Source organism: Prinia subflava, chromosome 2 (assembly GCF_021018805.1).
Source record: "Prinia subflava isolate CZ2003 ecotype Zambia chromosome 2, Cam_Psub_1.2, whole genome shotgun sequence".
In the NCBI taxonomy this organism is placed as follows: domain Eukaryota; kingdom Metazoa; phylum Chordata; class Aves; order Passeriformes; family Cisticolidae; genus Prinia; species Prinia subflava.
In genome coordinates, this window is record NC_086248.1 from 54,043,266 (window position 1) to 54,068,678 (window position 25,413).

The 25,413-nt window shown below is 38.0% G+C and overlaps 1 protein-coding gene across 4 annotated transcripts in view; it reads right to left on the reverse strand.

Moving 5' to 3' along the window:
* Positions 1–25,413, reverse strand: part of LOC134546821 (vesicular inhibitory amino acid transporter-like) — a 54,977-nt gene that overhangs the window by 20,895 nt on the left and 8,669 nt on the right. The window contains exons 2-4 of one of the 4 annotated variants that reach the window (XM_063389977.1): positions 19,402–19,482; positions 15,903–15,985; positions 5,579–5,840 (exon numbers count right to left, since the gene is read on the reverse strand). In XM_063389977.1, coding sequence (XP_063246047.1) covers positions 5,579–5,773 — 195 coding nt within the window. In that variant the 5' untranslated portion in view covers positions 5,774–5,840; positions 15,903–15,985; positions 19,402–19,482. Of the gene's footprint in view, positions 1–5,578; positions 5,870–15,902; positions 15,986–19,401; positions 19,483–25,413 lie in introns of all 4 variants that reach the window. The other 3 variants (XM_063389978.1, XM_063389976.1, XM_063389979.1) reach the window with 3 other exon arrangements.

Consider the following 25,413-nt stretch of genomic DNA (forward strand, 5'->3'; position numbering starts at 1 on the left):
ATCTGTATGTCCAAGGAATAATGTTGTGGACTAGTTATGTTATATCACAATTTCTATTTGATGGAAAATCTGATATGGACGGGCTTAGGAAAACTGATCTGACACTCCTAACATTTCTATAATAGCTACAGTAGACTATGCAGATGTAAATCCCCTCAACACTCCCTCCCCCACACCTGATCATTGCCCAAATAATGTGACAAACGAAATTAAAGTCAAAAACTACAAAACAGCAACTTACACCCCATGAGAGTTATCCAAATATTTATTCCTGGAACAATTTTTGATGAGCCAGCTCTCTGTGTTTAGGAGTTCTGTCTTCATAACATTTTTTCGTGTTTGCAGCTGACCAAGGAAAAAGCAGACTGATGAAGTGCATTGTCTTATGAGATTAATGGGAATGGCAGTTAGTTAATTCAAAACCAGTCTGCTGCACTTGTGCTTCCATGTCAAATAAAGAGATTTCTCTGAATTAGATGTTATTTCTTTGTTGCAGGATAACACATTTTTGATAAAGAGCTTTTGTGATAAGAAATAGAGTTGGGAATAGAGAAGATATATATCCTGAATGCAGCTTTCTCTGTACTATATGAATATGTGCACAAAAGAAATCTACCACAGGTCTGGAGCTGAAATAAAGTGTTATACAAAGTAGTGATGTATGTCTGGAATCTTTCTTTCCCCTCGAGAGAAAATCTGAAGTGAAAACCGGATCACAAACATTAGTTATAGAGTCTTGTCCCCTAAAATATATCTTTCATCAATTGCATTGCATAATGGTGACACTCTATCATAGAAAAAATAGATCTGAATTTAGATGGTTCTCACCAGGCTTTTTTGGGGCCTGCAATTCTGGCTATAAAGGTCTATGGTGGCAAGCTTTGGAAAAATAAATTTGCCAGTACTGCTGGTGCATTTCAGCTAAAATTGTATTCACTATTTGGAATTTTTATGTGCATCACAATAGTCCTAGTATCTTGGAATTTTACTTTGTGCTGTCATTTTTTGACGTTTCATTTGGAAACTTGAATTACTTTCTGGTCCTAGCTTAGATATCAGCATTGGGCATCTCCCTTCATTTCTCAGTACCACATCTTGATATGAAATGCAGAAGTTAGTTTCTCTCAGATGTCTATAATTTAGTTCAGAGTAAGACTTCAGCTTCAAGGCATATGCCTTCAGCTTCAATATATAATGTATAATTCAAGGAAGTTACTGTTTTGTGCTCAAGGAAAGATTGACCCTTGTTCTCAGATCTGGAAAATAAATACTTCAGATCAAGTGCTGCAGTTAAAATCCAAGAGGGTATTCAAACATGACTAAATTATTTAAGGTTCAGGATGAGAGGATTTATATCGTTATACATCTAATAACCTGCTTTCTATGCACACAAGTATGTACACATTTATATTTAGAAAATGCTAAACATTTGTGTCAGCAAAGCTTAATGCAAGGGGTGTTTAGATATTTGTCTTTATATATTTAGAGGCATTTCCTCTACTTCTGTTTCTCAGCATCAGTGTGTTTTCCTGCTAAGTATTTAGGAGTTACAGCTACTTAAATGAAAATCAACTAAATTAGAACCCAGTACAGAAATATGGTTATAAAGGCAGGCTGTGAAAGATATATGGATATTCAGGTTTAAAAAATATGATTATTGAAGTCTTGAGTCTTTTCTAAACTAATGTATAATATACAAGATATAAATATAATGAGAATAGTTACAATTACTACAAAAATCGATAAATTATTATTCACACGTTGAAAAAGAATTATTAAAAATGCTGACTTAAGTATTTTTATTCCTAGAAGCACTCACACTAGTCAAGCACCCTATTGCGTTCCTCCGATCATGGAACAAGAAAATTTTGCCTGCTGCAGGTATTTCTAATCTTTGTACAACCTAATTTTTTGCAAAGGGAAGGATATGAATGTTGCCAACATTAGGTATCAGATGCATTGAATCAAAGAGAATATTTAGTATGATTCCACAGTTATCATTTTAGTTGGAAAAGACCTCTAAGATCAACAAGTCCAACCTTTGACCAATCACCACCTTGCCACCAAGACCGTGACACTAAGTGCCATGTAGGGTTGTTTCTTGAACATCTTCAGGGATGGTGATTCTATCACCTCCCTGGGCAGCCTGTTCTAATGCTTACCAAACCTTTAAGTGAAGAAATAATTCCTAATGTTCAACCTGAACCTCCCCTGGCACAGCTTGAGGCTTTGTACTCTCATTCTGTCACTGGTTGTCTGGGTAGCTCCATTCAGCTACAGCTAATTTCAGGTAGCTGTCGAAAATCACAAGGACTCCTCTGAATCTCCTTTTCTCCAGGCTAAACAACCCCAGCTCCCTCAGCTGTTCCTCACAGGACTTGTGCTCCAGGCCCTTTGCCAGCTCTGTTGCCCTTCTCTGGATGTGCTCCAGCACCTCGATGTCTGTCTTGTAATGAGGGGCCCAAAACTGAATGCAGGATTGGAGGTGTGGTTCACCCGTGCCAAGCACACAGGGACTATCACTGGCCTGCTCCTGCTGGCCACACTATTGCTGATACAGCCCAGAAGGTCATTGGCCTTCTTGTCCACCTGGGCACAGCTGGCTCATGTTCAGCTGCTGTTGACCAACACACCTTAGTCCTTTTCTGCTGGGCTGCTTTCCAGCTAGATTTGATGCACCATGTTTTACCAAACATTCAGAGAAAATCTGTGTAATTATATTAGCCTGTATTTTAAAAATTGTTCAGGTATTATAGTACTGAAAGTCACTTGAAGCTTTCTGGTAAAGTGGTTGACATTTTTCAGTGTTAGGTCCTCCCGACACCTAAGTGGAGATCGACTCACAATGGTATAAATTACAGTTATAAATCACATAGGTATAAATTATAGGGGAGATTAACATTATTTCACTTCTTTCCATTATTTGCATGATTTCACTTCTCTTTCCTTCTAGTTTTTTCTTCATTCTCTTGTGCCCCTTCACAACACAATATAATGAACGCCTTCTTCTTTTAGTTTGGCCTTCTCCACAGTGTTTGCAAAAATCCAACTACATGTGACTGGCAAATAAGTAGTCTTTATTGTCCTTTGGTTCTGCTGTGAAATACTGTAACATTTGAATTTAACTACCTTCTTCTTTGTGACTATTGCTTTGCTTATCTATTCAGCACCACTGTAAAAGTCATTACAAATAATTTTGGCCTTTTACTGCTACATACGAACTAATGCAACTTGCATCATTCTGCCAAATGATGCTGTATATTTTCCCATTTGAATTACCTCAGCTTTATGGTCTCTGTCCTCACCCAGATGAACCAAACACAGGTTTTGATTTGCCTGTGCAGTGCTGGAATACGAAACATGTTTCCCTGGAAACTTAAATGTCTGAAGCAATCATTTACACATACAGTATCAGCACCAGAAGTACATATTTTTTCAGTTCAAGATAAGTACAAAATAAAAATCTCTTTTTTGTTTGAACAGACTTATACTTAGAACACTGTGAGAAAACCCTTGTATTTAACTTCAGAAACCAAGATTTAATTGTTTCCATAATAAATCTGAATTGCAAAATATTTTCATTTTTAGACTAATTGTATTCACTGGAATAACTGTTCAGAGCACTTCAAAATTCTGCTGAAATGTTTACCTCTAATTGCCATGCAAAACACTTCTGCCCTTTCCTCTGGGTAGGGCAAAACAACTGTCATTTTATCAATGATTGTCTTCACCAGTCAAGAATGTTTGGATTGTTTTAATCATTCTGTTCACAACTCCGACCTTCTTTTCAAAGCTATTCATAGAAATTTCTTCAAACTGTTATTTTCTACTGACAGATGCCCATTCAATATTCTCCCCTCTCTCCTCTCCTGCCTTTCCCCTTCCCTTTCTCTGTTTTGTTTCTAAACCAAGTTACTTGCTCCCAGTCCCAGGTATTGGGAAATAGGAATAATACAAATGTGTGTGCACATATTCCTATACGTGGCTGCACATGCACACAATTTAATAATGTGTCCTTAGGGCACTTGGTGATACTACTAATGAAACTGCAGTTTCCAGGCTTTGCAACCTTCAGCCTGCCTTAGGAGGAAACCTCAATAAAGGTGTGGCCAACTGCTTTTTAGTGCTAATTTTCATATTTTACCAAACGAGAGCCACAGTAGGGAACAATCAGTATCCTGAGAGTTTTGACTAGGACCACAGTTACTGATCTGTTTGGATAATTTGGCTTGAATTTGTCCTGATTTTAAATAGGCAACTGCATATTTGATTGTGTTTTAAAATGTGTTATCAGTCTATTTTTTTAACTGAAAGCTATATTATTAATAATTAACAATAATTCTGTACAGAACAATATTTAGGAATTTTTTGGCACATCAGTGTATTTAAAGAGGCATTATTATTTTTTTTCTTCAGGAAGGAAAACATTGGGTTAGAGATTGCGATTTGCCAAAAGGTCATACAGCAAATATTGACAAAATTGAATTCCAGAATGAAAGCTTGGCTTTGCTGAAATCAAATGCAAAACTCACAGAGACAATGGGCTCTCATCCTTGACTCCTGTCCTGACTAGATGCTGCTGAAGGAGACTGAAGATAAAATGTGTTACTAGAATGCAGTTGGGGTATTTTAGAACTTCACACATTCGCAGCTGAACACTTTCAGAGTATGATATGCTACAGTGCCCTGTTATTGCACTGGCTCTTATGTGGTGGTGCTCATGTTTGAAAATACACCAGGGTTAGAAATACGTCCTTTTTCTCCTCCTTTGCAGAGCTGAGGAATGAACTGGATACATAAACAAATGTTCATCGGCATAGTCAGACTTGTGTGACACAGGAAGGATTATTTTTCTGTAACTGAAGTAGCATAAAAAGTGTTTAAGCAACAATTACTGGGACTAGATGTGTCTGTGAATGCTGCTTTCTTTCTACTATGTCAGACAGAAAGTTAGTGGTAATGATATAATTATGTAAGGAAATGAATCATGAAAAGTGAGAAAAAGATTCTGAAACATTTAACGCTAAATTTAAGGATTTGGAAAGATACTCAAATTCCACACAGAATGCTGGGACCAAATGCTTTCAGTCTATTCAACCTATTTTCTTTAACACTGACAAGTATTATTACACTTCTTGTGCTTCGTGCTTCAATTTATTTCTAGTTTAACTTACATGTCAGTAAATTTATGTCTGACGTCAGTCTGGCTCTTACCATACTCTTTTTATTAGATGTTTACCTCACATTTCTATCAAACATCTCTGCCACTGAATTCAAATATGCTTATTAAAGATAATGTCAGCACTGCCAAAACAGGTGCAATCACCACCTTTTCAATTTTACCTAATTGAAACTCTTTTTAAACTTCAGATAACATATGTATAGTTTTTTCCCTTTGGAACTCTGTTTTATCAGAGTGCTAATCTTATGCAGAAAGATTCAAATATGTGAGTAATAAATTCACAGAAGCCTTTTAGAATACGCAAAATGATGGTACATCTAAGTAAAATAGAACAGGCTAAGTGATGACCAGGTGTTTCAAACGTTGAATGGAATAAGTGTGGAAATAAAAGGTTACCTGAATGGCATTTGTTACATTCCATCCTGCTTCCCAGCTGGTGATCAGTTTGACCTGGGCATGTGGCAAGGGAGCTGGGGACTTGTACTGTGGATCCTGGTGACAAATATCAAGCTCAAATTTCAGGGGTCCAACTGGTTCCACTCTGTTCTCGCTGTGAGCCCTGTTCAGTTCATCATTTTTAGCAAAATTCATGTGCTCTTCATCGGTGTCTAGGCAGCTGTCCCACCTCACCAGTCCCGAAAAGAGAGATGGTGCTTCCCTAAAGCATTTGAAAAGAGATGAAAAAGTCTGCTTCAGGTGAGCCATCCTCAGTACCAAGTAAAAAAAGTAAAATCTTTCGTTACATATCTTTCTGTTTTTCAGCAGTTGCACGTTGTCAATCCGTTTGGTAGGTTAGCCTTGATTATGTAGCTGTGATTAATGAAGTTTGTTGTCTTTGGTTCATTTATTTGTGCCTGTTTCAAATGGCAGCGTAAGAAATATCTCCAGGGTCTGCAACATACTGCCCAGAGTAGCATGCAGCAAGATTTAGTAGCCTGCAAGCTTCAATTTACAATTCAAATCGTTTTTCCTTTTACCTATGGCATCTATGTAGATCAGTCATTCATGAAGCATCTACAGGTGGCTGCAAGAATCTTTTCCCAGAAATTATGCATGTTTCTAATACAAATAAATAGTTCTGCCAAAAGGAAAAAAAATGCTTCATTAAAAACTAGAGGTGATGGACAGACTGCTAAGAAAATGCATGTAAACAAGCTCACTTTTCCAGATGTGAGAATTTTCTGCTGTGTTTTAGTGTCTACAGAGGTCAGTAGAACTTAAAAAATGTTCTTAATAGAGCTTAAGTAGCATGAAAAAGAAAAGCAGCTTGTTTTAACTATATTTAATTGTTACCAGCAACATTTAGGAGAAAGGCCTAGAAGTATGATGATACATTTACTTTACGGATGGGAATGATATATTATGATTATTCACACTGCAAAATCCTAAAAATAATATTTACAAAAGTATCTTCTTCCTTCTTGGCATGGCCCATGGAATTTGTGAAGATAGGTAAACAGAGAGAGAATTGGGTTACATTGTTATACCCATTTTCTTTAGTTATTTGCTATACCTGCCTTAGATTCCCCTTCTCTCTTTCTTTCTAAAGAGCACTGGGTTTTATCAGCTAAGCTTTTCTACATTAACAACTGACTAACTGGTACAACACTGCTGATCAGGCTGAAAAAAGCATTCACTTATAACAAGTTGGTGTGGGGACCTTGTAGCATGTGAGGGCAGTGGCAGTCCTTGTTTGCCCTAGCATGTCCTTCCCACTAGAAGAAATTTCATGATTCTCAAAACAATTTTACAAGTTTTTATTTCTGAGCAAGAATTCTAAACCAATGACTTTTCTGCCATATTGTATGCATTTATGAACTGCAGCCTTATTAGCAGCTCTCAGGACTTGACCATTTCCGAAATGAATCATGCAGGCCTTGTTGTCTCCTTTTTCTTATGTGCTCAGGATTAAATAAACATGGAGAAAACCTTCACTGTTCTGTCTTTTACAATCACACACTGAAATTTCTCTTGTTCTCATTAGAAAACTAATATGCTGAAGTTCTACACAGTTTATTCACCTGTCTTAAAAAATAAATATATTTCAGAGACACTACCAGTCTGGAATTATGTTCCTTGTTCAAGCCTCATCACTGACTATTTATGTGCCAAGTCCATGGGTTTATCACTCAATGCTCTAGAGTATTCTTTTGCACATTGTGAAATCTGCTGATTTCTGACCTGAACTGAACAAAAAATGTCTCTTGCTTGTTAAAATATCCATTTATTGGTAATTCTGAAGACTGAACTGAATGTTGCTAGCCATCTCACAAACATAGTGTGGTCTTCTGGAGTGACCTGGAAGGCGTTTGAAAACACGAGGGTGTTTTTTACAGCAAATTTTGACCTTAGTTCTCCTTTAACGGAAGCTGTTCCACTAGCAAGCTTCAGGAAGATTTCTGAGAGGAATGTTCTATGATAGATATAGATACTGCTCAGATTAAGTAAATCTGGCAACAGCATCTATAACATGAAAAAAAATACTGTTAGAAATCACATGGTTAATTTTGCTAATATAGAGAGAATGATCTGAGATACACAAATGGAATCCTGGGAAGTGGGAAACATTATTAGGTATTTTCAGTCTGTTCTGAAACCCTTACCTCTGTAGATGTTTACATTTCTGGAAAGGACCATTTTGTTGTCATTGGCTTTATCTATTGTGAAAGACATAATATCATGGAATAGAAAATTAGCATTTTAAAAGACCTTTTTATCAATTAAATGCAGATAAGAACCATTTTAACATCCTGAGGAACTGAATTCCATCAAATGTAAATGTTGATTGCTACAAATGAAGTATTACATAAGAAATTGCATTGTTTATCGGGGGTTTGTAGGATCTTTATTTTCTATTCAAAAGAATTATTGAGACAGCAATGAGTGCTCTTTGGTGGGGGGTATTCGTTCTTCTTTGTTTTATTTTTATTCTTTATTTTATTTAGGTTTTTTTATTTGTTTGCTTTTCCTTGTAGATTAGTTAGGATTTCATGTAGCTATCTAAATCAAGGGGAGTGTAAGCAAGTTTAGAAACAGAGAGATGCCTCTAGATATAGGACCATTTCTTTAGACTGCACAGGCTTAGAGAGGCATTATCCAGTTTTATCCAAGGCCTTCTTACAGCATTGGAAGGAATCCCATTTTCAGATCTTTTATCTGCCAGATGCATCACATCCAGAGGTCAGAAAAATTACATAATAGCTAAAATTGTTTTCTCATGGTTACACAGAACTTCAAAAGTAATGTAAAATCTCTTTTAAAAAAGTAGCTTAGGTTTAAATTCACTGCTTTCCTACTGACTACAAAAACAAAGGCAAGTAAGTCTAAAAGTTTTCAGAACTAGCTGCATTTTAATACAATATTTATATTAGATATCCCAAACTTGGTATACTGTTTGGATTACTTGTTTCAAAGAAATATCATTATTAATTTCGGACATACAGCATAGCACAGGACAACCCCACTCATCATTGTACAATATTTATTATTATCTATGTTTAATGCTGCTTAAAGATCCTAGGAGCCCCCTTTGAATTACGTGTCTTAAAATCAACAGGTAGGAGACAGCTTTTTTACGAAAGGAATACAGTTTAACAAGTGAAGAAAGACACGGCAGTCTGGGAATCTATCCTTCTTCGTCTACTGGGCCCAGGTTTTTCATCCCAGGTATTTCATTCTCTGCAGCTTGGATTTTTCCAGCCAGTAGGGCAAACTGTGCTTAGTTTACTGGTTCTTTCACTGACATAAATAATGAACAAAGGAAGATATATCAAACCCGGGTTTATTATTGCATTAAAAGCTGCTGGATGACTGCAGTAAATTTCATATTTATTGTGCTACTTCCAAGCCCTCAAAAATAAGCAGAAAAGGCAACAAATGAGAACTGGACTCAGTTGAAGGGTTCTTTATTTTTCCCATGCAGTAATTCTGCTAGACATTCTTTCTACAGATGTTCTTTATCCACACAAGTCAGTGTTTTAAATTTAATTAAATGTTTTGTCTCATCTTAGGAAAAACTTTTTGATTTATGGTTGGCCCATAGGTGTGGTTATCATTGTCCTTGGAACCTATTCACCTATTTCTATTTCACTACCTAAACTGAGATTCAAATTTTCTTGGAAAGCAGCAAACTGTCACTGTGAATCAGAAGCTTGACAGAGCTGAATTTCAGGAATAGGAGAATCACATGAATAGGCTTGGAGAAGACATCTTTCTTGGTCAGTAGAATTTCATAGTGCACTTGCTTATGGCCAAGGAAATAAGGTCTTCAGAACTGCCACTTGTGCTGACCATGGTTTTATTCAAAATTTGTTTGACTATAGAATCCTTTGTTATACCCATCAAGAAGAGTACTTCAGAGCCATAATAACAATAAGGCAAACAAAAGAGTTTATCAGCCCAGTTTATCTGCTATTATCCTATATAGTAGCACATTTATTTAAAGCTGAATCTTTTTCAGCTCACTTTTGCTGTGGGACATGGGTTTGGTCCAAGTATTGGGGGAGTAAGAATGTAGCTGCTGCTTAGCACACCCTTTCACAAGGGAGAAGAATTCTCTCCACAAAAAAGGAAACTTAAAAGCCACCACTGTTAGTCCTGAGGTTAATTGAGGCAAACATGCACTTCCAGGTATTTGAGATGTTGTATCTAGAATAATAAATAAATGCTCAGAGGATATATACAGCTAGTACTTCCCATAATTGAATCAGTTTGCAACTAAAGGGCTTTTTCAGTCTTTCCATGTCAATGTACACTAGGCCTTATGTATAAATTTGGGTCTGAGAGCAGGAAAATCTCAGGCAACGCTAGACTTGTGGTGTATTCCCATGGAACTCCGAAGCTGTATGATGGAGCAACCAGGAATGCAGGTGCACTGGTGAGTGCCTGTGTTACAGTTAGGTGCATCCTGACTATCCCAGAAGCTCAATGGGGACCTTTTTTGCTAAAGAAACTTTTTAGATGTATTAGTCCAGCTTTTGGTGATGCCCAAATGACTTTAAACTAAAAGAGAAATGACAGTGCAAAAGGAAAAAGTACCTGAAACAAAAGATGGTTCCATTTGACAAATACATCTAGAAAAAAACCCATAGACTGTCCATCCACCCTTTGAGAGGTGAAGGTTAATGATGGCTGACATGAGGAATTTTTTGGTAGTGAAATAAGGATTTAATTTTTGGTACTATGGATCCCTAATATACATATTTGCAACTTATTTTGTTCACACTTTTAACTGATGCTTCTTTGAATGCTCAGGTTTCTTAGCAAAATTCATCTCCAGATGTTTCTGTCACTTATACAAATTTGAAAAGCAGACGCAGAAAAGGCACAGCACATGATGAAAGATAACATTAGTAATTAATTGCATGTGTTTGAAAAGGTTTCTTTGCATTCACTTATGTTTATTTGTATGCTTTTGTAAGGGTTTTTTTCTTTGTATTGTGGAGTGCTCTATGCATATTACTCTAGCAACTCTTTAAATAGTTATTCAAAATTATGTTCAAGCATGCAAATATATATGAGTGTAAATGCATGTGGCACTTTAGAGGAATATGAAAGATAATGTCCCTGGCCTATGAAGATAAACTGTAATCCAGAGAGAAAAGAATTACTGGATGCCAGTTTAAAACAAAAGGGAAAGACTGGAGTGGTTTACACTGAACAGAGGAGTACTTGAATGTTTCTTGAAATAATTTGATCATGAACCAGAATTTGTAGGGGACCACTCTTGCTAGAGAAAGAAAAGGTGCTATTCAAAGCCTAAGGGACATGGAAGGAATTAAGCCCATAGAGGAGAAAGAAAGAAAACTGTAGGAATGAAGACTGTAAGACACATAGGCCTGCATGGTGTAAAAGAAGATAACATGCATAGAGACAGAAAGGAAACTGGAAAGATCAAGTTCTCAAGGATGTCATAGTATGAAAATTTTTGTTACTTTACATAGAATATTTCCTAAGACATGCCACAAAATCTTCATATGTGGCCAGAATGGATTCTTCTCTGAGTTTCTCAAAGTTCCTACATGCTAATATTCTTTCTATTTCTTGCATTAGAGGGAAAGAGAATCAGTTCTGGCAATTTTCACAGTTAAGGATATTCTGCTGGAAAAAGCAATGCTATTTGTGAGGATAGAGAAAATGCTGAGTAAAAAGACAAAAAGATACTTCATCGTGAGTGTCTATTTAAACATATCCCAGGTACAACCCTTAAGGAGTATTTGTGCTACAAATCAAGCTCTACAGAAATGCACATGCTAGAAGCAGGCATTGACCTTCATTCAGGCCATTTGTACATATGTATCATGATGAAGTCCTTAAATGTCTAGAGGTTTATATCTTCCCATTGGATAGTTCACTGAAGAGAAATCACCATTATCTAGGAAAGCACTAGCACTATGGGGTGGCTGATGATCTCCAGAAGAGACAAGGCAGTCTTATAGCTCATGGAGAAATGTATTTTCTCTCTATCTGCAACACTTAAGCTACAGTTTGATGAGTTGCATCATGGTTTTTACATAAATTAATATGGATAGGATCCCTCTGAGCAGCAGGAAATTTTCTGATCTACCTATTTAGGCCCCTTTCATATAATCAGTAGAATAAAACAGATGCTTCTAAAGAATTGTTTATCTCAGCTTAAAGGTGGCACTGGAAGCAGGTTGTACACCATTGGTCAGTGATATGAAATTGGCCATTTTCTCTCTCTGTGTATAAGGGAAATCCTGAATTACTAGCTTAGAATTCTATACCTGTCTGCACTGTGATCATGTGAAGGCAGATGAAGTAAATCCCATACTATGCATTTTCTGAATGATTATTTTAATTTGTAACTGCTGCTGCAATGTAGCCCATCTTACTACTCTCACCAGATATTGATTGAATTTGGCAATAGCATTTATCAATAATTTTGGCATTTTTGCCTATAATCTGAGCCAATAATTTGTTCAGACATGTAAATACATAAAAATTAAAATAATTAACCCTATTGCTAAATGTTATAGTAGGAAAAGATTCAGTCATTTTCTAAAGCAATAAGCACAATATTTGAAACCTAATTTATTTGGAAGTAATTTGCTCTCATTGATTTAGGAAGTTGAATGCTTACATTTCTTTAATTGTCACCTTATCACCTTATGTAGAGTAGGAATTTTATGGTTCTTGAGTGCAAGAATGTGGACTAAAAAGTAATTCTGAGTAACTGTCTGCTATGTGGAGACTATCCCTTGAGCACAGGATAAGATGGGGGAAAATATGTGATTATGTGGTAAATTACTATTGTAATGATGCATAAAGGAGCTAAATTAAGATTACAACAGCGAATCATAAATATCATTTACAGCTCTTCAGCACTGCCTTTTTAGAAGGTTCTCTTCTAAAACATACACCCTTCTGTAGAGGTGCACCTGTCTCATAGAACTGAGAAAGGGTCTCAGGTTGTGAGAAATATCTAGGCGTCACACAGCACTGGTAGAAACTGTACCTATACAGTGATTCATTAGCAGAGTTCTTTCATTGGAATGATTAAATAATAAGAATTTAAACTTAAGTCACAATGGTAGATGGTACATTAATTCAGTTTTGTTCTTGTTCTGCTGAATTTAAATTACAGTTTTACAAAAATAAATACATATTTATAGTCTAATTTTAGATGGCACGGTAAAAGAGCTACCAATCACAGCATATTGCCCTTTAATCTAGCAAGCCATATATTAATAGCACACACTGCAACTAATAAATAGTCTATCATGTTTGAAAAAATTCCATCATGTAGGTAAGTAGACAGTGGATAGATACTAACATCCTCCTCCCCTTCCTTGTGAAATGAACTGTGAAGATGTGAAGATCAAGAGTTTACTACCTGGAAATGTAACATCCAGATGAAGCAATCTCCCACTTAAGGGAGAAGGATAGGAAAGCAATAAAGCACATCTACAAATAACAGGTGAGGTTGATGGCTACGATTTAAGTTGAGAAAGTTGTTGAGAAATAAAATTGCCATGACAATGAAGAGCAGCAGACATAAGCAATTCTTTACATAGCACATAAAATTATTTCCACTTCTTCAGAAATAACTGAGATGTAAAACATGAAAACCATGCTAGATATTTTTGTGCATATGTTCCACAGCATAATAGATTTTTTTACTTTGCTTTCAGGAAAGCAAATGTGTTTCTTCTAGAGCTGCAACTTTTTTGTGTTTATTTGTAGTCTCCCAGGTCCTACTGTATTGCTTCATCAGGAAGTTCTGCTCCCTCAGTGCTCATCTATAGTCTCTGCATTCAAGTATTCACTCTTTGCTGGAAGAGTTTCTTCACTTATTTTATGTCTTCGTTATAGGTATTGTCTTCAAGGAACTCTATAGAGGAAGATACTGGTGTAACTTATATGCATGGCATTGCTATTTTCTGTGCATTTCATTTAGTGTTATCCATAAAATGATTATTTTTAGGAGCAGTTGAAATTACAGAGATGATCACTTAGTGTTCTGATGCTTACAGTCATTTGGAAACCAAATGTTTTGCTCTCATTCTTGATAAGATACATTTTAGACTTTGAAGGATGATTTGGGACTTTCCTCACAGTCTCTTAGATTTTTTTCTTTTGAATACAAACTTCAAATATGTGGATAAACAGTGAAATAGCATAGGCTCACAACAAAGACATCCATCTATGAAAAAAAAAAGAGGGAACTGCAAAACAAATTGTTGTGCTTTGCTGTGACAGGTAAAGAGAGGCTCTTGTATTAAAACTTGCTTGTATTATGCAACTGAAATTAAATATCAGCACTTATCCAGATTAGAATAAGCTGTATGGAATAATTAAATCAAAATGATAGAAACTTGTACAGGTGGTTAAATGAGAATGAGCAGAGAAAACAAAAGGAGCAGAAAACAAAAGAACAGAACCTCTGCTGTTCCTGACTATAAAACTGCTGTGCTCTATTCCCTAGGTTAGAAATGCATTGAGCTTCATAGGTAGTTTATCCCTACTCTTCCCCTTTAGCAATGATCTTTCCTCAAGAACTCAATTGAAAACCAAGGCATTTTACTCCTTTTTATCTCATGTTTTTGTCTTTTAATGATTTTTTTAAACCACTGTTGCTTTGGGAAGTGACAGTGTCCAATTCCAAGAAGCATTCCTGATTAAAAATAAATACCAAATGTGGGATCATTCAAGTCTCTGTGCTTGAAGAGTAACCATATGAAATCTTCATGATATTTTCGCATTTTGTGCAGCTGCTGGTAAGAGAAACTGAGAGTGGAAATCCTTTATTCATAATAGGATCATATAGTAATAAAAACTAAAATTTACTATATAAAACAAAGTTTTAGAGTAACTTTAAAGTTGCCAGGCAAGAGGAATGCCAATCCATTCCATTTCTACCAGTGTGATGCTGGTGCCAGTAAGAGATGCCTGACATCTGGAGAGGGATGAGGCCAGCATGAGAGCACCTGAAAAGCATCACAAAGGAATTTCAGCTACTCCAGCTGGTAAGTCAGCTTCATGAGGGACTCAAATGCCTCTCTGCAAAGGCACGTAATACGGGGCGTGAACAAGAGGAGTTAAAGTTGTGCACACATCTGCAGGGCAATGATCTTACTGGCATTGTGGAAACATTGTGGAGACACCCAAAAGGAGTGGCTGGTGGGAAATATGAAGCCTTGGCCACAGAGACCACGAAATGGTGGAATTTGAGGTCCTTGGAGCAGTGCAGATGGCACACAGCAAGCTCACTACCCTGAACTTCAGGAGAGCAGACTTTGGCCTCTTCAGAGATTTGATGGGTAGAGTGACATGGGATAAAACCCTAGAGGGAAGACAGGCCAAATAAAGCTGATTAATCTTCAAGGACCACCTCCTCCAAGCTTGGAATCAATTCATCCCAAGAAAGAGAAAGCCAGGAAACAACACCAGGAGCCCTGAACAGATGAACAAGAAGAAGGTCCTGGAAAAAAACAAACACAAAAAGAAAGCCTACAGAGTGTGTAAGCAAGGTGACCTGGACACTGAAATTGCCCAACAAGCAGGGACCTGGTTAAGAAAGTTGAAGTTCTGATAGAAATAAATCCAGTCAGGGACATTCAGGGCAGCAAGAAAAGCTTCTGTAATGTTGGTGAAAAAAGGAAGCCTAGAGAAAATGCCAGCTTCTGCTTCTCCTGTGCAATGGATGATTTGAGCCTTTGTCTCTGCAGGATCATTGAAAATCCTGTTAATCTTTTCACATTCTCTGACATCACTCCTGCTTGCCTTCTCATGTTGGCAAGGCAGGTTCAGAGCCACAGCACATCCCCTGCAGGCAAGGACACCATCTTTTCCTGCTCTGTCTCAGGGAAAGGCACCAGGTGCTGCCTGAAGCCCCAGGCCCGGATGGCCACCTCTGCCCTTCAGAGCTCTGAGCCAAGGCCGTACCACTAGTTGCTCCAGCTGATAATGAGGTCCGTGTCTTGTGGCACATTCCCAGGTTTGTCTACCACATCCATGCTGTTTTAAGCAGCTTTCCAGCACCCTTCCATAACTTCTCACAAAACAATGTGCCCGTTAGCTACTACTTAATGCTCCCTAGATGTGGTAGGTTGTTTGATAGTTCTAGCCCATGGATGTTTGGCACTCCAGAACAAGGAGTCACTTGCAGACAAAAGCTGTAAGCACCTTTTCAGACGGAAAGACTACCAGGTACTTTTATAAACTGAGTTTGCTAGATGCAAAAGCCTCTAGTACTCACACTTTTCCAGCAGCAGGAGGCACCTCAAAATTCCTGGACAAATTCCTGGAAGTCCTCCAACCAACCCAGGCAAGAAAAGAAAGCTAGAAATAGATGTGCAAAGTGTTATGGCTGATAGCTGCCTCTGCTGCACCCTGGGCAAACGGAGGTAAAGTTTAAATAAATTAGTGTTGCTTATATAGCTCTATCATGTCTATTTCTGGAGTAAGAGTGAGTCTTCTGCTTTATACTTTACTGGTATATATACTAAAAGAAACTCCAAAATGTAAATAATTTTACCTGAAAGGAGTTCTATTTAAAGCTAAGTAGCACAAAGGAGTTTTGTATCTTCTACATGAGCAGAATGCCTGAAATTCTGCTTTTCTTAACACTGTTATGCAAGTTCTGCAAGAAGGAAATGTTGAGAAACTTCTCTCCCACATTACACAACTAAGATGCTTTCTCTTAGCAGACCATTATTAATTGTTTTCAGAACTATTTCAGAAGATTGATTCATGCATAAAAATGCATTTAGTTAAGGATTTCAGGTTTCAGCAACTCTGCTTAGAAAAGCTTTATAATTTTCTTCTTGACGAAAGATCTTTAATTACATTGGAGCAATAGAGTGGGATTTATGCATATATTCTAATTATGTACTAGTAAAACTGAAAAGCTCTTCGTTAAAACCATGTGGAGAAAAATCAGACACATGCCAGCACTTCATTACTGAGAATTTAGGAGGAATTGTGTGGTGGCTTATTATCAGTATTACATAAATAGAAGGGCACTCTACATATTGCATATGTCGACACAGTCTTTTAGATTAAAAAATAGGCTGATTTTGAGAAAATAGTAGAAGATGCAAATTACCTCAATTAAACCAAACCATTCTACATTAGCACCTTACTACCTGTTCAGTAGAGCAAGCCTAATGATGAACATGTTATTTCTAAGCTATATCTGTATATATATCTCCATGTGCAGACATATATAGAAAATATAAGATTAAAGATCAGGATTCACTCAAATTCAACCTAATTAGGTCTAAATAATCATCAAATAATAAGATTAGATCATATAATTGTTCATAAGAATTACATGCTTCTAGCATGATCAGAATATATGGCATGCTTTCTGTTTAAACAAGAGCCTTTACTATGAAGGGTTTTCTCATGTTGTAAACAAGAACAGCTGGTGCACAGGCTGTGTTACAACACACTGGAATAGCAATACAATAGATTTATTGTTACTTCTAAAATTGTGTATAAAGAAGTCATTCATATTTTAAACAGAATTACTGAGCACTTCTTGCCAAATCGCAGACCCTCATGAACAATTCCCTTTGAGTCACAAGCACATGACTTTTCACTTCTGAGGGTCAGTCCGTAAGATAATAAAATAATTAAGACTCATGAACGAGTTGGGTATGCACAAAATCCAGCTGCTGACTCCAGATTCAGAGAAGGGAGCTGAGTAGACTATGAATCTGAGCAGAGTAAAGCGGGGATAGAAGTAAAAGTTAGAAATGTGTCTGTGAGTTTCTGTTGAAGCTCACATTTGGCCAACTCCTGCAGCTCTTTCTTTGTTATTGAGATCCCTTGTATTATACACCTAGCCATAAAAAAGGATATTGCTGTACATTCTAAGTGAACCAGCTCATTAAACGTTAGGAGGGTTGACATAGTGGTTTGATTACGGGGAAGATTTTTTGTGGCTGTGTGTGTAAAATACCTAGCTCATTATTTTTTAAGTAAAAAAGCAACCTAAATTATGCATAACACACATATCATTGCATGATTAAACAACATAAATAATTTTAGAATATTTAAAATATCTCATTTTTACCTCTATCAGTACGTATTTTTAATGAAAAGTATTACTGAATTTTTAAGGGTAACAAAGTAGGACCCATATGAATGAGAGACTTCCACTATCATCAGCTCTAGTACTGTCCTATTATGGACAAATTTCTCATGCAATTTGTTTCTGACACTGATCAAATCTGATTTTAAAATTCTAAGGTTTCTTGTCTAAATTACTCTTCTGAGAAGAACCACAGAATTATAGAATGGTTGAGGTTGGAATGGGCCTATGGAATTCACCTGGTTGCAACCCCTCTACTCCGGCAGAATCACTTAGAGCTTCTTGGCCAGGATCATGTCCAGATGGCTTCTGAATAAAAGGATGGAGACTCCACATCTGCCTGGGCAACCTGTGCCAATGCTTGGTCATTCACAGAGTAAAAAAGTGTTTCCTGATGTATTCACAGAACCTTTTGTGTTTCAGTTTGTGCCCCTTGCCTCTGGTCCTGCCATTGGGCAGGATCCACTGACTTGGCATCCCCCTTCAGGTACTTACATATATGAATAACAGCCCACCTCATCCTTCTCTTCTCCAGGTTAAACAGTTCCAGTTCTCTAGGTTTGGCCTCACAAGTCTTGAGTAAAGGAGAAGGATCTCCCTTGACCTTGAGGTCAATATCTTGTCTAACACAGCTGAAGACACCCTTAGTCCAGGCAGACAATACCCACTGCTCTCCGCTCATCTACTTGGCCAGAGATTTCACTGTAAAAATGTATCAATTTGGTCAAACATGAATTTCACTTGGTGAAGCCATGCTGGCCATTCCATATGATTTTCTTGTTTATTTGCCTGGAAATAGTTTTCAGGATTGGCTACTCCACTGCCTTTCCCGGGATCAAGGTGAGGCTGATTGGCCTGTAGTTCCTTGGATCCTCCTTGCCCTACTACAAGAGAGGAGTAACATTTGCTTTTCCTGCAGCCTTCAGGAACTTCTTGCAGTTGCCATGATTGATCAAAGTTTATCCAGAGTGGCCTTGCAATGACATCAGAAAACACCCTGGGCATCATGGGTGCAACCCATGGGCACCCACAGACTTATGCAGGTCCCGACCATCAAGAACTCCCAGCTGTTATTACTGCAGTTAGAGAAGTTAGTGTGTTGTGTTCCTCCCACATTCAGTGTGTTTGCGGATAGAGATAGGCAAAGTTAAACAACGAGAAATGCAAGCTAAAAAGGGGGAGATTCGAGGAGATTCGAGGAGATTCGAGGATATGAGGAGAGGAGATTCGAGGAGAGGAGATTCGAGGAGATTCGAGGAGAGGAGAGAGGAGATTCGAGGAGATTCGAGGAGATTCGAGGAGAGGAGAGAGGAGATTCGAGGAGAGGAGATTCGAGGAGAGGAGATTCGAGGAGATTCGAGGAGAGGAGATTCGAGGAGATTCGAGGAGATTCGAGGAGAGGAGATTCGAGGAGATTCGAGGAGATTCGAGGAGAGGAGAGGAGAGGAGAGGAGAGGAGAGGAGAGGAGAGGAGAGAGGAGAAAAATTAAGAACCAATGAACACTTGTCACTCTGTGATACTCTTAGAAGTTATCTTCATCACTTTTCCCAACCAAAGATTGTTAGCTACAACTGAGAGAAAAAGGGTTGAAAAGCCTTGAAAACATTTGGTTTCACACAGTGTTCCATGTAAGCCAGAAGAATGGGAAAAAATTACCTGTTGATATGGCTGTTTTGCCTGGCAGATACTCTCAGTTTCTCAGGTTTGTAATAATAATTCTTGGCATATGCAGAAAATCTGTAATAAAAAGTTTTTAAAGTAAATTGCTGTTGATTTAAGGTAATATATCCACAGCATTGTGTAACTATCACTATTATCGGTATCATGTTTTTTCACAATAAACTATCAAAAGGAGTGAGTCTTGATTGCTGAGAATACACCCAACTTTCACTTCCTAGGCAGAGACCAGGAAAATATTCACTTTTACTAAAAAGAGTTGTTTTGGTATTGCTCATACAATGTCTGTTTGCTTTAGAGTCAATTTTGGCCTTCTGAGAGGGATTGTAAAGCAAAATTTTTTCCCCTCTCTGTCAATCTCTGTGTGTTCTGCTCTCACTATTCACCTCTTTGCAAGTCCTGTGCACCTACAGCACTCATTATGAACAGACCTGGCTAAAGGTCTTCAGAGAGAGCTAGGGGTTAGCCGTAAGATGCGTCCAGAGACATTTCTAACTTCGCACAATGTTGTGTATATTGCATCTTGACACAAAGGTAAAGTTCATTGTATCTTGATACAGAAGTAAAGTTCAGTTGCTCATTTCCTTAAATCTAGTGTTGCAGTAGTACACTTACACATTTTTAAAATTCTATCCTTACAAGTAAAAGGGCTAGCAACTTTTCTTTTAAAAGAAGGATCAATATTCCCTTCACAATATCTAAAGAAAACTGGATCATGGTAAACAAATCCTAGAATGACTTAGTTCATTCAACACATGAAAACAACATTAAAGTTAGTGAAAAAGTAATATTCTTATATATAACTGGTTTGTGATTGTTCATTTTTTTCCCACTGAGCTTTTCTTATTTTAAAATAAGCTGATTTTATTTTTCCTCAAAAAATTATATGAGCTGACTGTACACAGGGTAATGTAGACCTGTGTTTCTATCCCAGAGTAGAAAAAACTCACTACTGATTTTTGTTTAAAATACGAGCCCAGAAACCTGTTGTTGATCTGCACAGAAATCTAAAGCCCCTGTTTAGACACAGCCTGTCCCCACACAGCCAATCCCCTGTTTCCGACCTTTTTTCACAGTTTTCAATGGAGCCATCTTCTGTCTTAGAAACCTGTATTTCTTCAACCCATTTCTTTCTTTGTCAAGTAGGAGACTTTCTTGGCATATTGTGTCCAGACCATCCCAGAAAGCGGTCAAAAGAAAGTGTAGAGGAGCAAGGGACTGAATTCCTCAGGCCTTCAGTTACCAGAAGTAATTCACTGTCAAAGCAACAGCCAGAAATCCTCTTTCCAGCATTGCTGCTCTGCTGATACCCAAATATCTGTTAAGGACAAATGCCACCAGCCTGATATTGAGCTTTCAGGCAGGTAAATGTTCCCAGTCCATCAATGGGCCCCTGAGCGACAGTGAGGCACCATGGCTGCATCTTGAATTGCTGTCTCTTTTTCCAAATCACGTGACTAGACTGGTATGGAAAGTGACTGGTTCTTCTCAGGAAACAAGATTCTGTTTAGTGCTTATGTAGAGAGGTACTACAAAACAACACTTTTGAAGGGGGAAAGAGAACATAAACCTGTTCTTGATGCACTGATACCTCACAGCCCTTCTCTCTGTCTGTCCTTTCTCCTTGTAGTCCCTGCAACAAGAGAGGTGTTCCACAGCTTTCTGCACATTCTAGTAGTTTTTAGTCTAGAAGTAGAGACCTCAGAGAAGATGATAAAAGAATAAAAGGTGGGGTGGTATGTCCTGACTCTAGGCTCCAGGTTCAGGATGGTATCAGGGGAGCAAAGGAAGATTGGGAAATGTGTGGGAAGCAGCCTGCAGACAGATTTTTGTACTTGTTGCATGTGTGGGCAGCCACCCACCATGCCTTATGTTATGCGCTGAACAAAATTACGTTTTTCATTCAGCTCTCACAGGACCTGGGCTTTTCTAAAAGGACTGGACATATACAACAGCAGGATGCTACATACGGATATGAGAGGGGCTTTTGGCTGGGTGCTGTGAAACTTATTTTACAAGCGAGAGTAAAGCAGAAAGTTACCATTTGGAATACAAGAAATGTTCTTTCCCTACTCTAGCCAGCCAAGCCAATTTTCTGCCTGTAGTAAGGAGAAGAAATAAAGCAATCTAGTGCCTTCAGGAAATGAATGATAAAGGACAGGAGGAATGATAAGAATCCTCGAGTCACTGAATCACTGAATCATAAAATAAGCCAAGTTAGAAGGGACCCATCAGGATCATCCAGTCCAATTCCTGATGCCACACAGGACACCCTAAGAGTCACAACATGTGCCCGAGAGCATTGTCCAAGTGCTTCTTGAACTCTGTCACCCCTGGTGCTGTGACCACTTCCCTGGCGAGCCTCTTCCAGTGCCCAACCACGTTCTGGGTGAAGAATCTTCTCCTAATATCCAACCCAAACGTTCCCTGACACAACTTCAGGCCATGCCCTCTAGTCCTGTCACTGGGCACCACAGAGAAGGGATCAGAGTCTGAGCCTCTTCCTCCCCTCATGAGGCATTTGTAACTGCAATGAGGTCTCCTCTCAGTCTCTTCTTTTCCAGGCTGGACAGATCAAGGAAAAAGATATAAAGAGGAGGACTCTTTATTATATCAGGACAAATCAGAGTAAATCAGGACAAGTAGAATCAGTGTAGCTGCAGATGGTACAATAGATAATATTTTTCTCACAGAATCAGATCTGCAAAGTTATAATACAGCATGAGGTGGGCAATGGTCTATGAAATGTTAATTCTTACTGCAACTATGTGAGTGAGATTCCTCATTTGCTTTATCTGGGTTGTAAAGCGCCGACATCATCAAACCAGTATTGCATGCAGCTCTGGTGGACCTTAACACTGTAAAAGTTCATCAGTGGCAAATATGTATCAATGCTGGCAATGGAGGTAAGCACTGTCATGCAATGAGTGACAATACAGTAAGGTAGTCTGTTTGGCATTTCAAAAATATTGGGCATCATAAACATGGTTGATGTGTCTAAAGCTGATGTGACTGAGACACACTACAGTATTGTAAGCAGTCTCTTCTTTCAGTTCCTTATATAAGTCAGTTTTTTTTTTTCACGGATGTTGGAAGGAATGTGTATCTGCTTAAAGCTGAGAACAGCTGGGCATTTTTTCCCACTGGAACCTGATAATGTTGTCTTAGGTTTCAAATGGACCAAAATATCCACACCTAGTGTTAAGTCCTGGAAGGAGGATTTCGATATATTGAAATTGATAGCTTACTGCGGATCATCTCAGCATCTAGAAGATGAGATTGTACTATCAGTAAACATTAAAGCTTGAGTTCCTCTCAACCAGGACTGTGAAGTCACATGAGGTATGATATTCAGAGATGCCCCAGATATTCAAAGATTGAATATGACTGAAGTTGTGATGTCCCAAAAATTCTTGTTAGGGCAGCCATTGGAACAGATCCAAGAGGACACTGTAAATGTAGGTATGGATCTGCGTGTTGTGATTGTTCAAATGCAACAATCTAGTTATAAAGTACACCAGCACTCAGTCAAGAACTTTGGGAAGTACCAAGAGGAGGCTGTGTCACAGTGGAAGGTGAGGTAGGAGCTCAGTGTGATAGAAACTGAGGTGAAATGTGTCAAAGAGATGAGGGAATTCACGTTGCTTGGAAACACAGCTGAGACTGTGCAGACAATACCTGGTAGTAGAGATGAAGCAGTTTTTGCTTGGACCAGTACTGCAACACATTTCCTACATAAACCACTATAATTCAAATGATATATTTAAAATGTTATAATTCAATGCTTAATATGCTAACTAGAATTAAGAAAAGAGCATTTAAAAGTTTGGAATTGCTAGGCTGGAACAAGAATGATCACATTAAGCGTATTAATTTTTCTTCATGAGTGATGAATCTTGAAAACTGCAGTGATTTATCAAAATAATTAAATTCCATTTGCTTTTCAAATATAAATGCCTACATAGCTTGCCAAAGTAATCCTTGCTTGCTACTCAGAAGACGAAACTCATAAATGTAATTTCTAAACCACATTTTCTCTTTTTCATTTATAAGGTAAGAAAAAAAATAGCATTATTTTATTAAATCTGATTATAATCTTCAATGTTGTTCATGCTAATCCTGCCAAAAGAATTTGTTTTTCGGAATCAGGTTCACATGTAGCACAGGGATAAAAAAGACCCATTTCCTCAATGGTTGACAGTGCTAATTTAATTCTGATTTGCTTTCATCTGTTTTAGCAACAATTCAGACAACTAGCCTAAACGTATTTGGATTGAAAAAAACACTCAACCTGGTACTGAAAATTATAAACACCCAGCATTTACCAACAATTCTCAAATTTATAAGAATCCAATATGTTTTTAATGCTTTATTTTCTTTACTTTTTCTTTATTTGTTCAAATTAAGCACTTAGATCAAGTTTCCCTCTGCAATCAATATGCCTGTCTTACTGTTTTAAAATGAAGTTGATATTCACAGGAAATCAAGGGCTTCCAGGAAGTGGACCTTCAAAGAAGAAAAAGAGAATATTTTGATACTTTGAGTAATGTTTAGGCTGCCTGAAGAGTTCTTACTGAGAGTTAAAGCTAGGACAGGCTGCACTAGATGAGTAAAGCACTGGATATTGATAGCATTTGGCAAACACATACCATATATTTTGGAATAAACTACTATAGTAGCAAACACATATATTTAAAAATACTTCAAAAATCTCAGCTGTTAATCTGGTTTGCCAAAATTCAGGTCTTTTATTTCATTCTCTTTTTCCTAACCCCTGCTTAACTTAACCCTGCTGATCTTACTCTTTTTTGTTTATTAAGGTCTATCAGGCCTATTAAGGTCTATCAGGCCTTTATTAAGGCTGTCAAGGCTCATTAAAGCTGTACTTTCTACTGCATTGCCTTCAGTCATCACGCTGGAAAATGCTCTCTATGCCAAGTAATGTAAATGGATTTGTATGTATATTGCTTATGATTCAAGTCCTTTGGGACAAGGATCTACATCCATTTCAGCAGGACACGATGGCAAGAGAGAGAGCACTGTGACCCAAGGACCAACTCATTGTCCCCTGAACCTCAAAAACATGGGCCTTCAACCCATGGGAGGGGGTTACAACCTGCTCTGAATCTCTAACTTGGTGGTACAAGCCTTCCTGAGAACCATAGTGGTACAAGAACCATAGTGGGCTGAGCCTACTCCGGTCACTTTCCTGCTGCATGCAGCACTGGAATCCCTATGCACATTCTCCTGTCAGTGTTTAGGAGCAGCACGAGGAAGGCTGCTCTGCAAGCAGAGGCAAATCTGAAGCTGAGGACAACACCAAGGCAGGGAAGGGAGCAGCCCTGATGAAAAAAGCCATGTACCTGAATGAAGAAAGCAGATCAGGTCTGATGACTGGAACAATGGTAGGACATGTCCCAGTGATTACCAATCTAGTCTATAGTGCTCAGACAGGTCAGGGACCAGGTCAGAAAGCCAAGTGTGTGGAGTGGAGACAGAACCAAGGAGGTATGAACAATCATACTTGCAGCATGACTCAGGCACAGAATCAGGATGACAGCCTGAGCTTATGTCCTGGTGCGGAGAATAAGGGGAAGGCTCCCCAAAGCAGCTTCTCATATATCTTCTCAAAGCCCTTAATGTATCACGGTTGGTCCTGAGTCCAGACAGACAGATTCCTGGGATGCTGGTAATTCCCAACATGTTGGTAATTCCCAGCTGTCCTGGAAATGAACTGATTTAGTCCATTCTGGAGTATGAATCCATTTTATGTTAACCTGAAGATTAGGAACCTGAACTGACGTGGCAGGGTTCTGTATATATGCATATTCTGTATGTATGCATATCCTACAGGACATCCTAAACATTACTACAGTATCCTCTGCCAAAGCAGTAAGGGAGCAGTAATCTCCTTATGTAGATTTGAGGTAGAATTTAATTTATGTTTTAACATATTCAATTGTTTTTTGTTTATATATCTTTAATACTCTG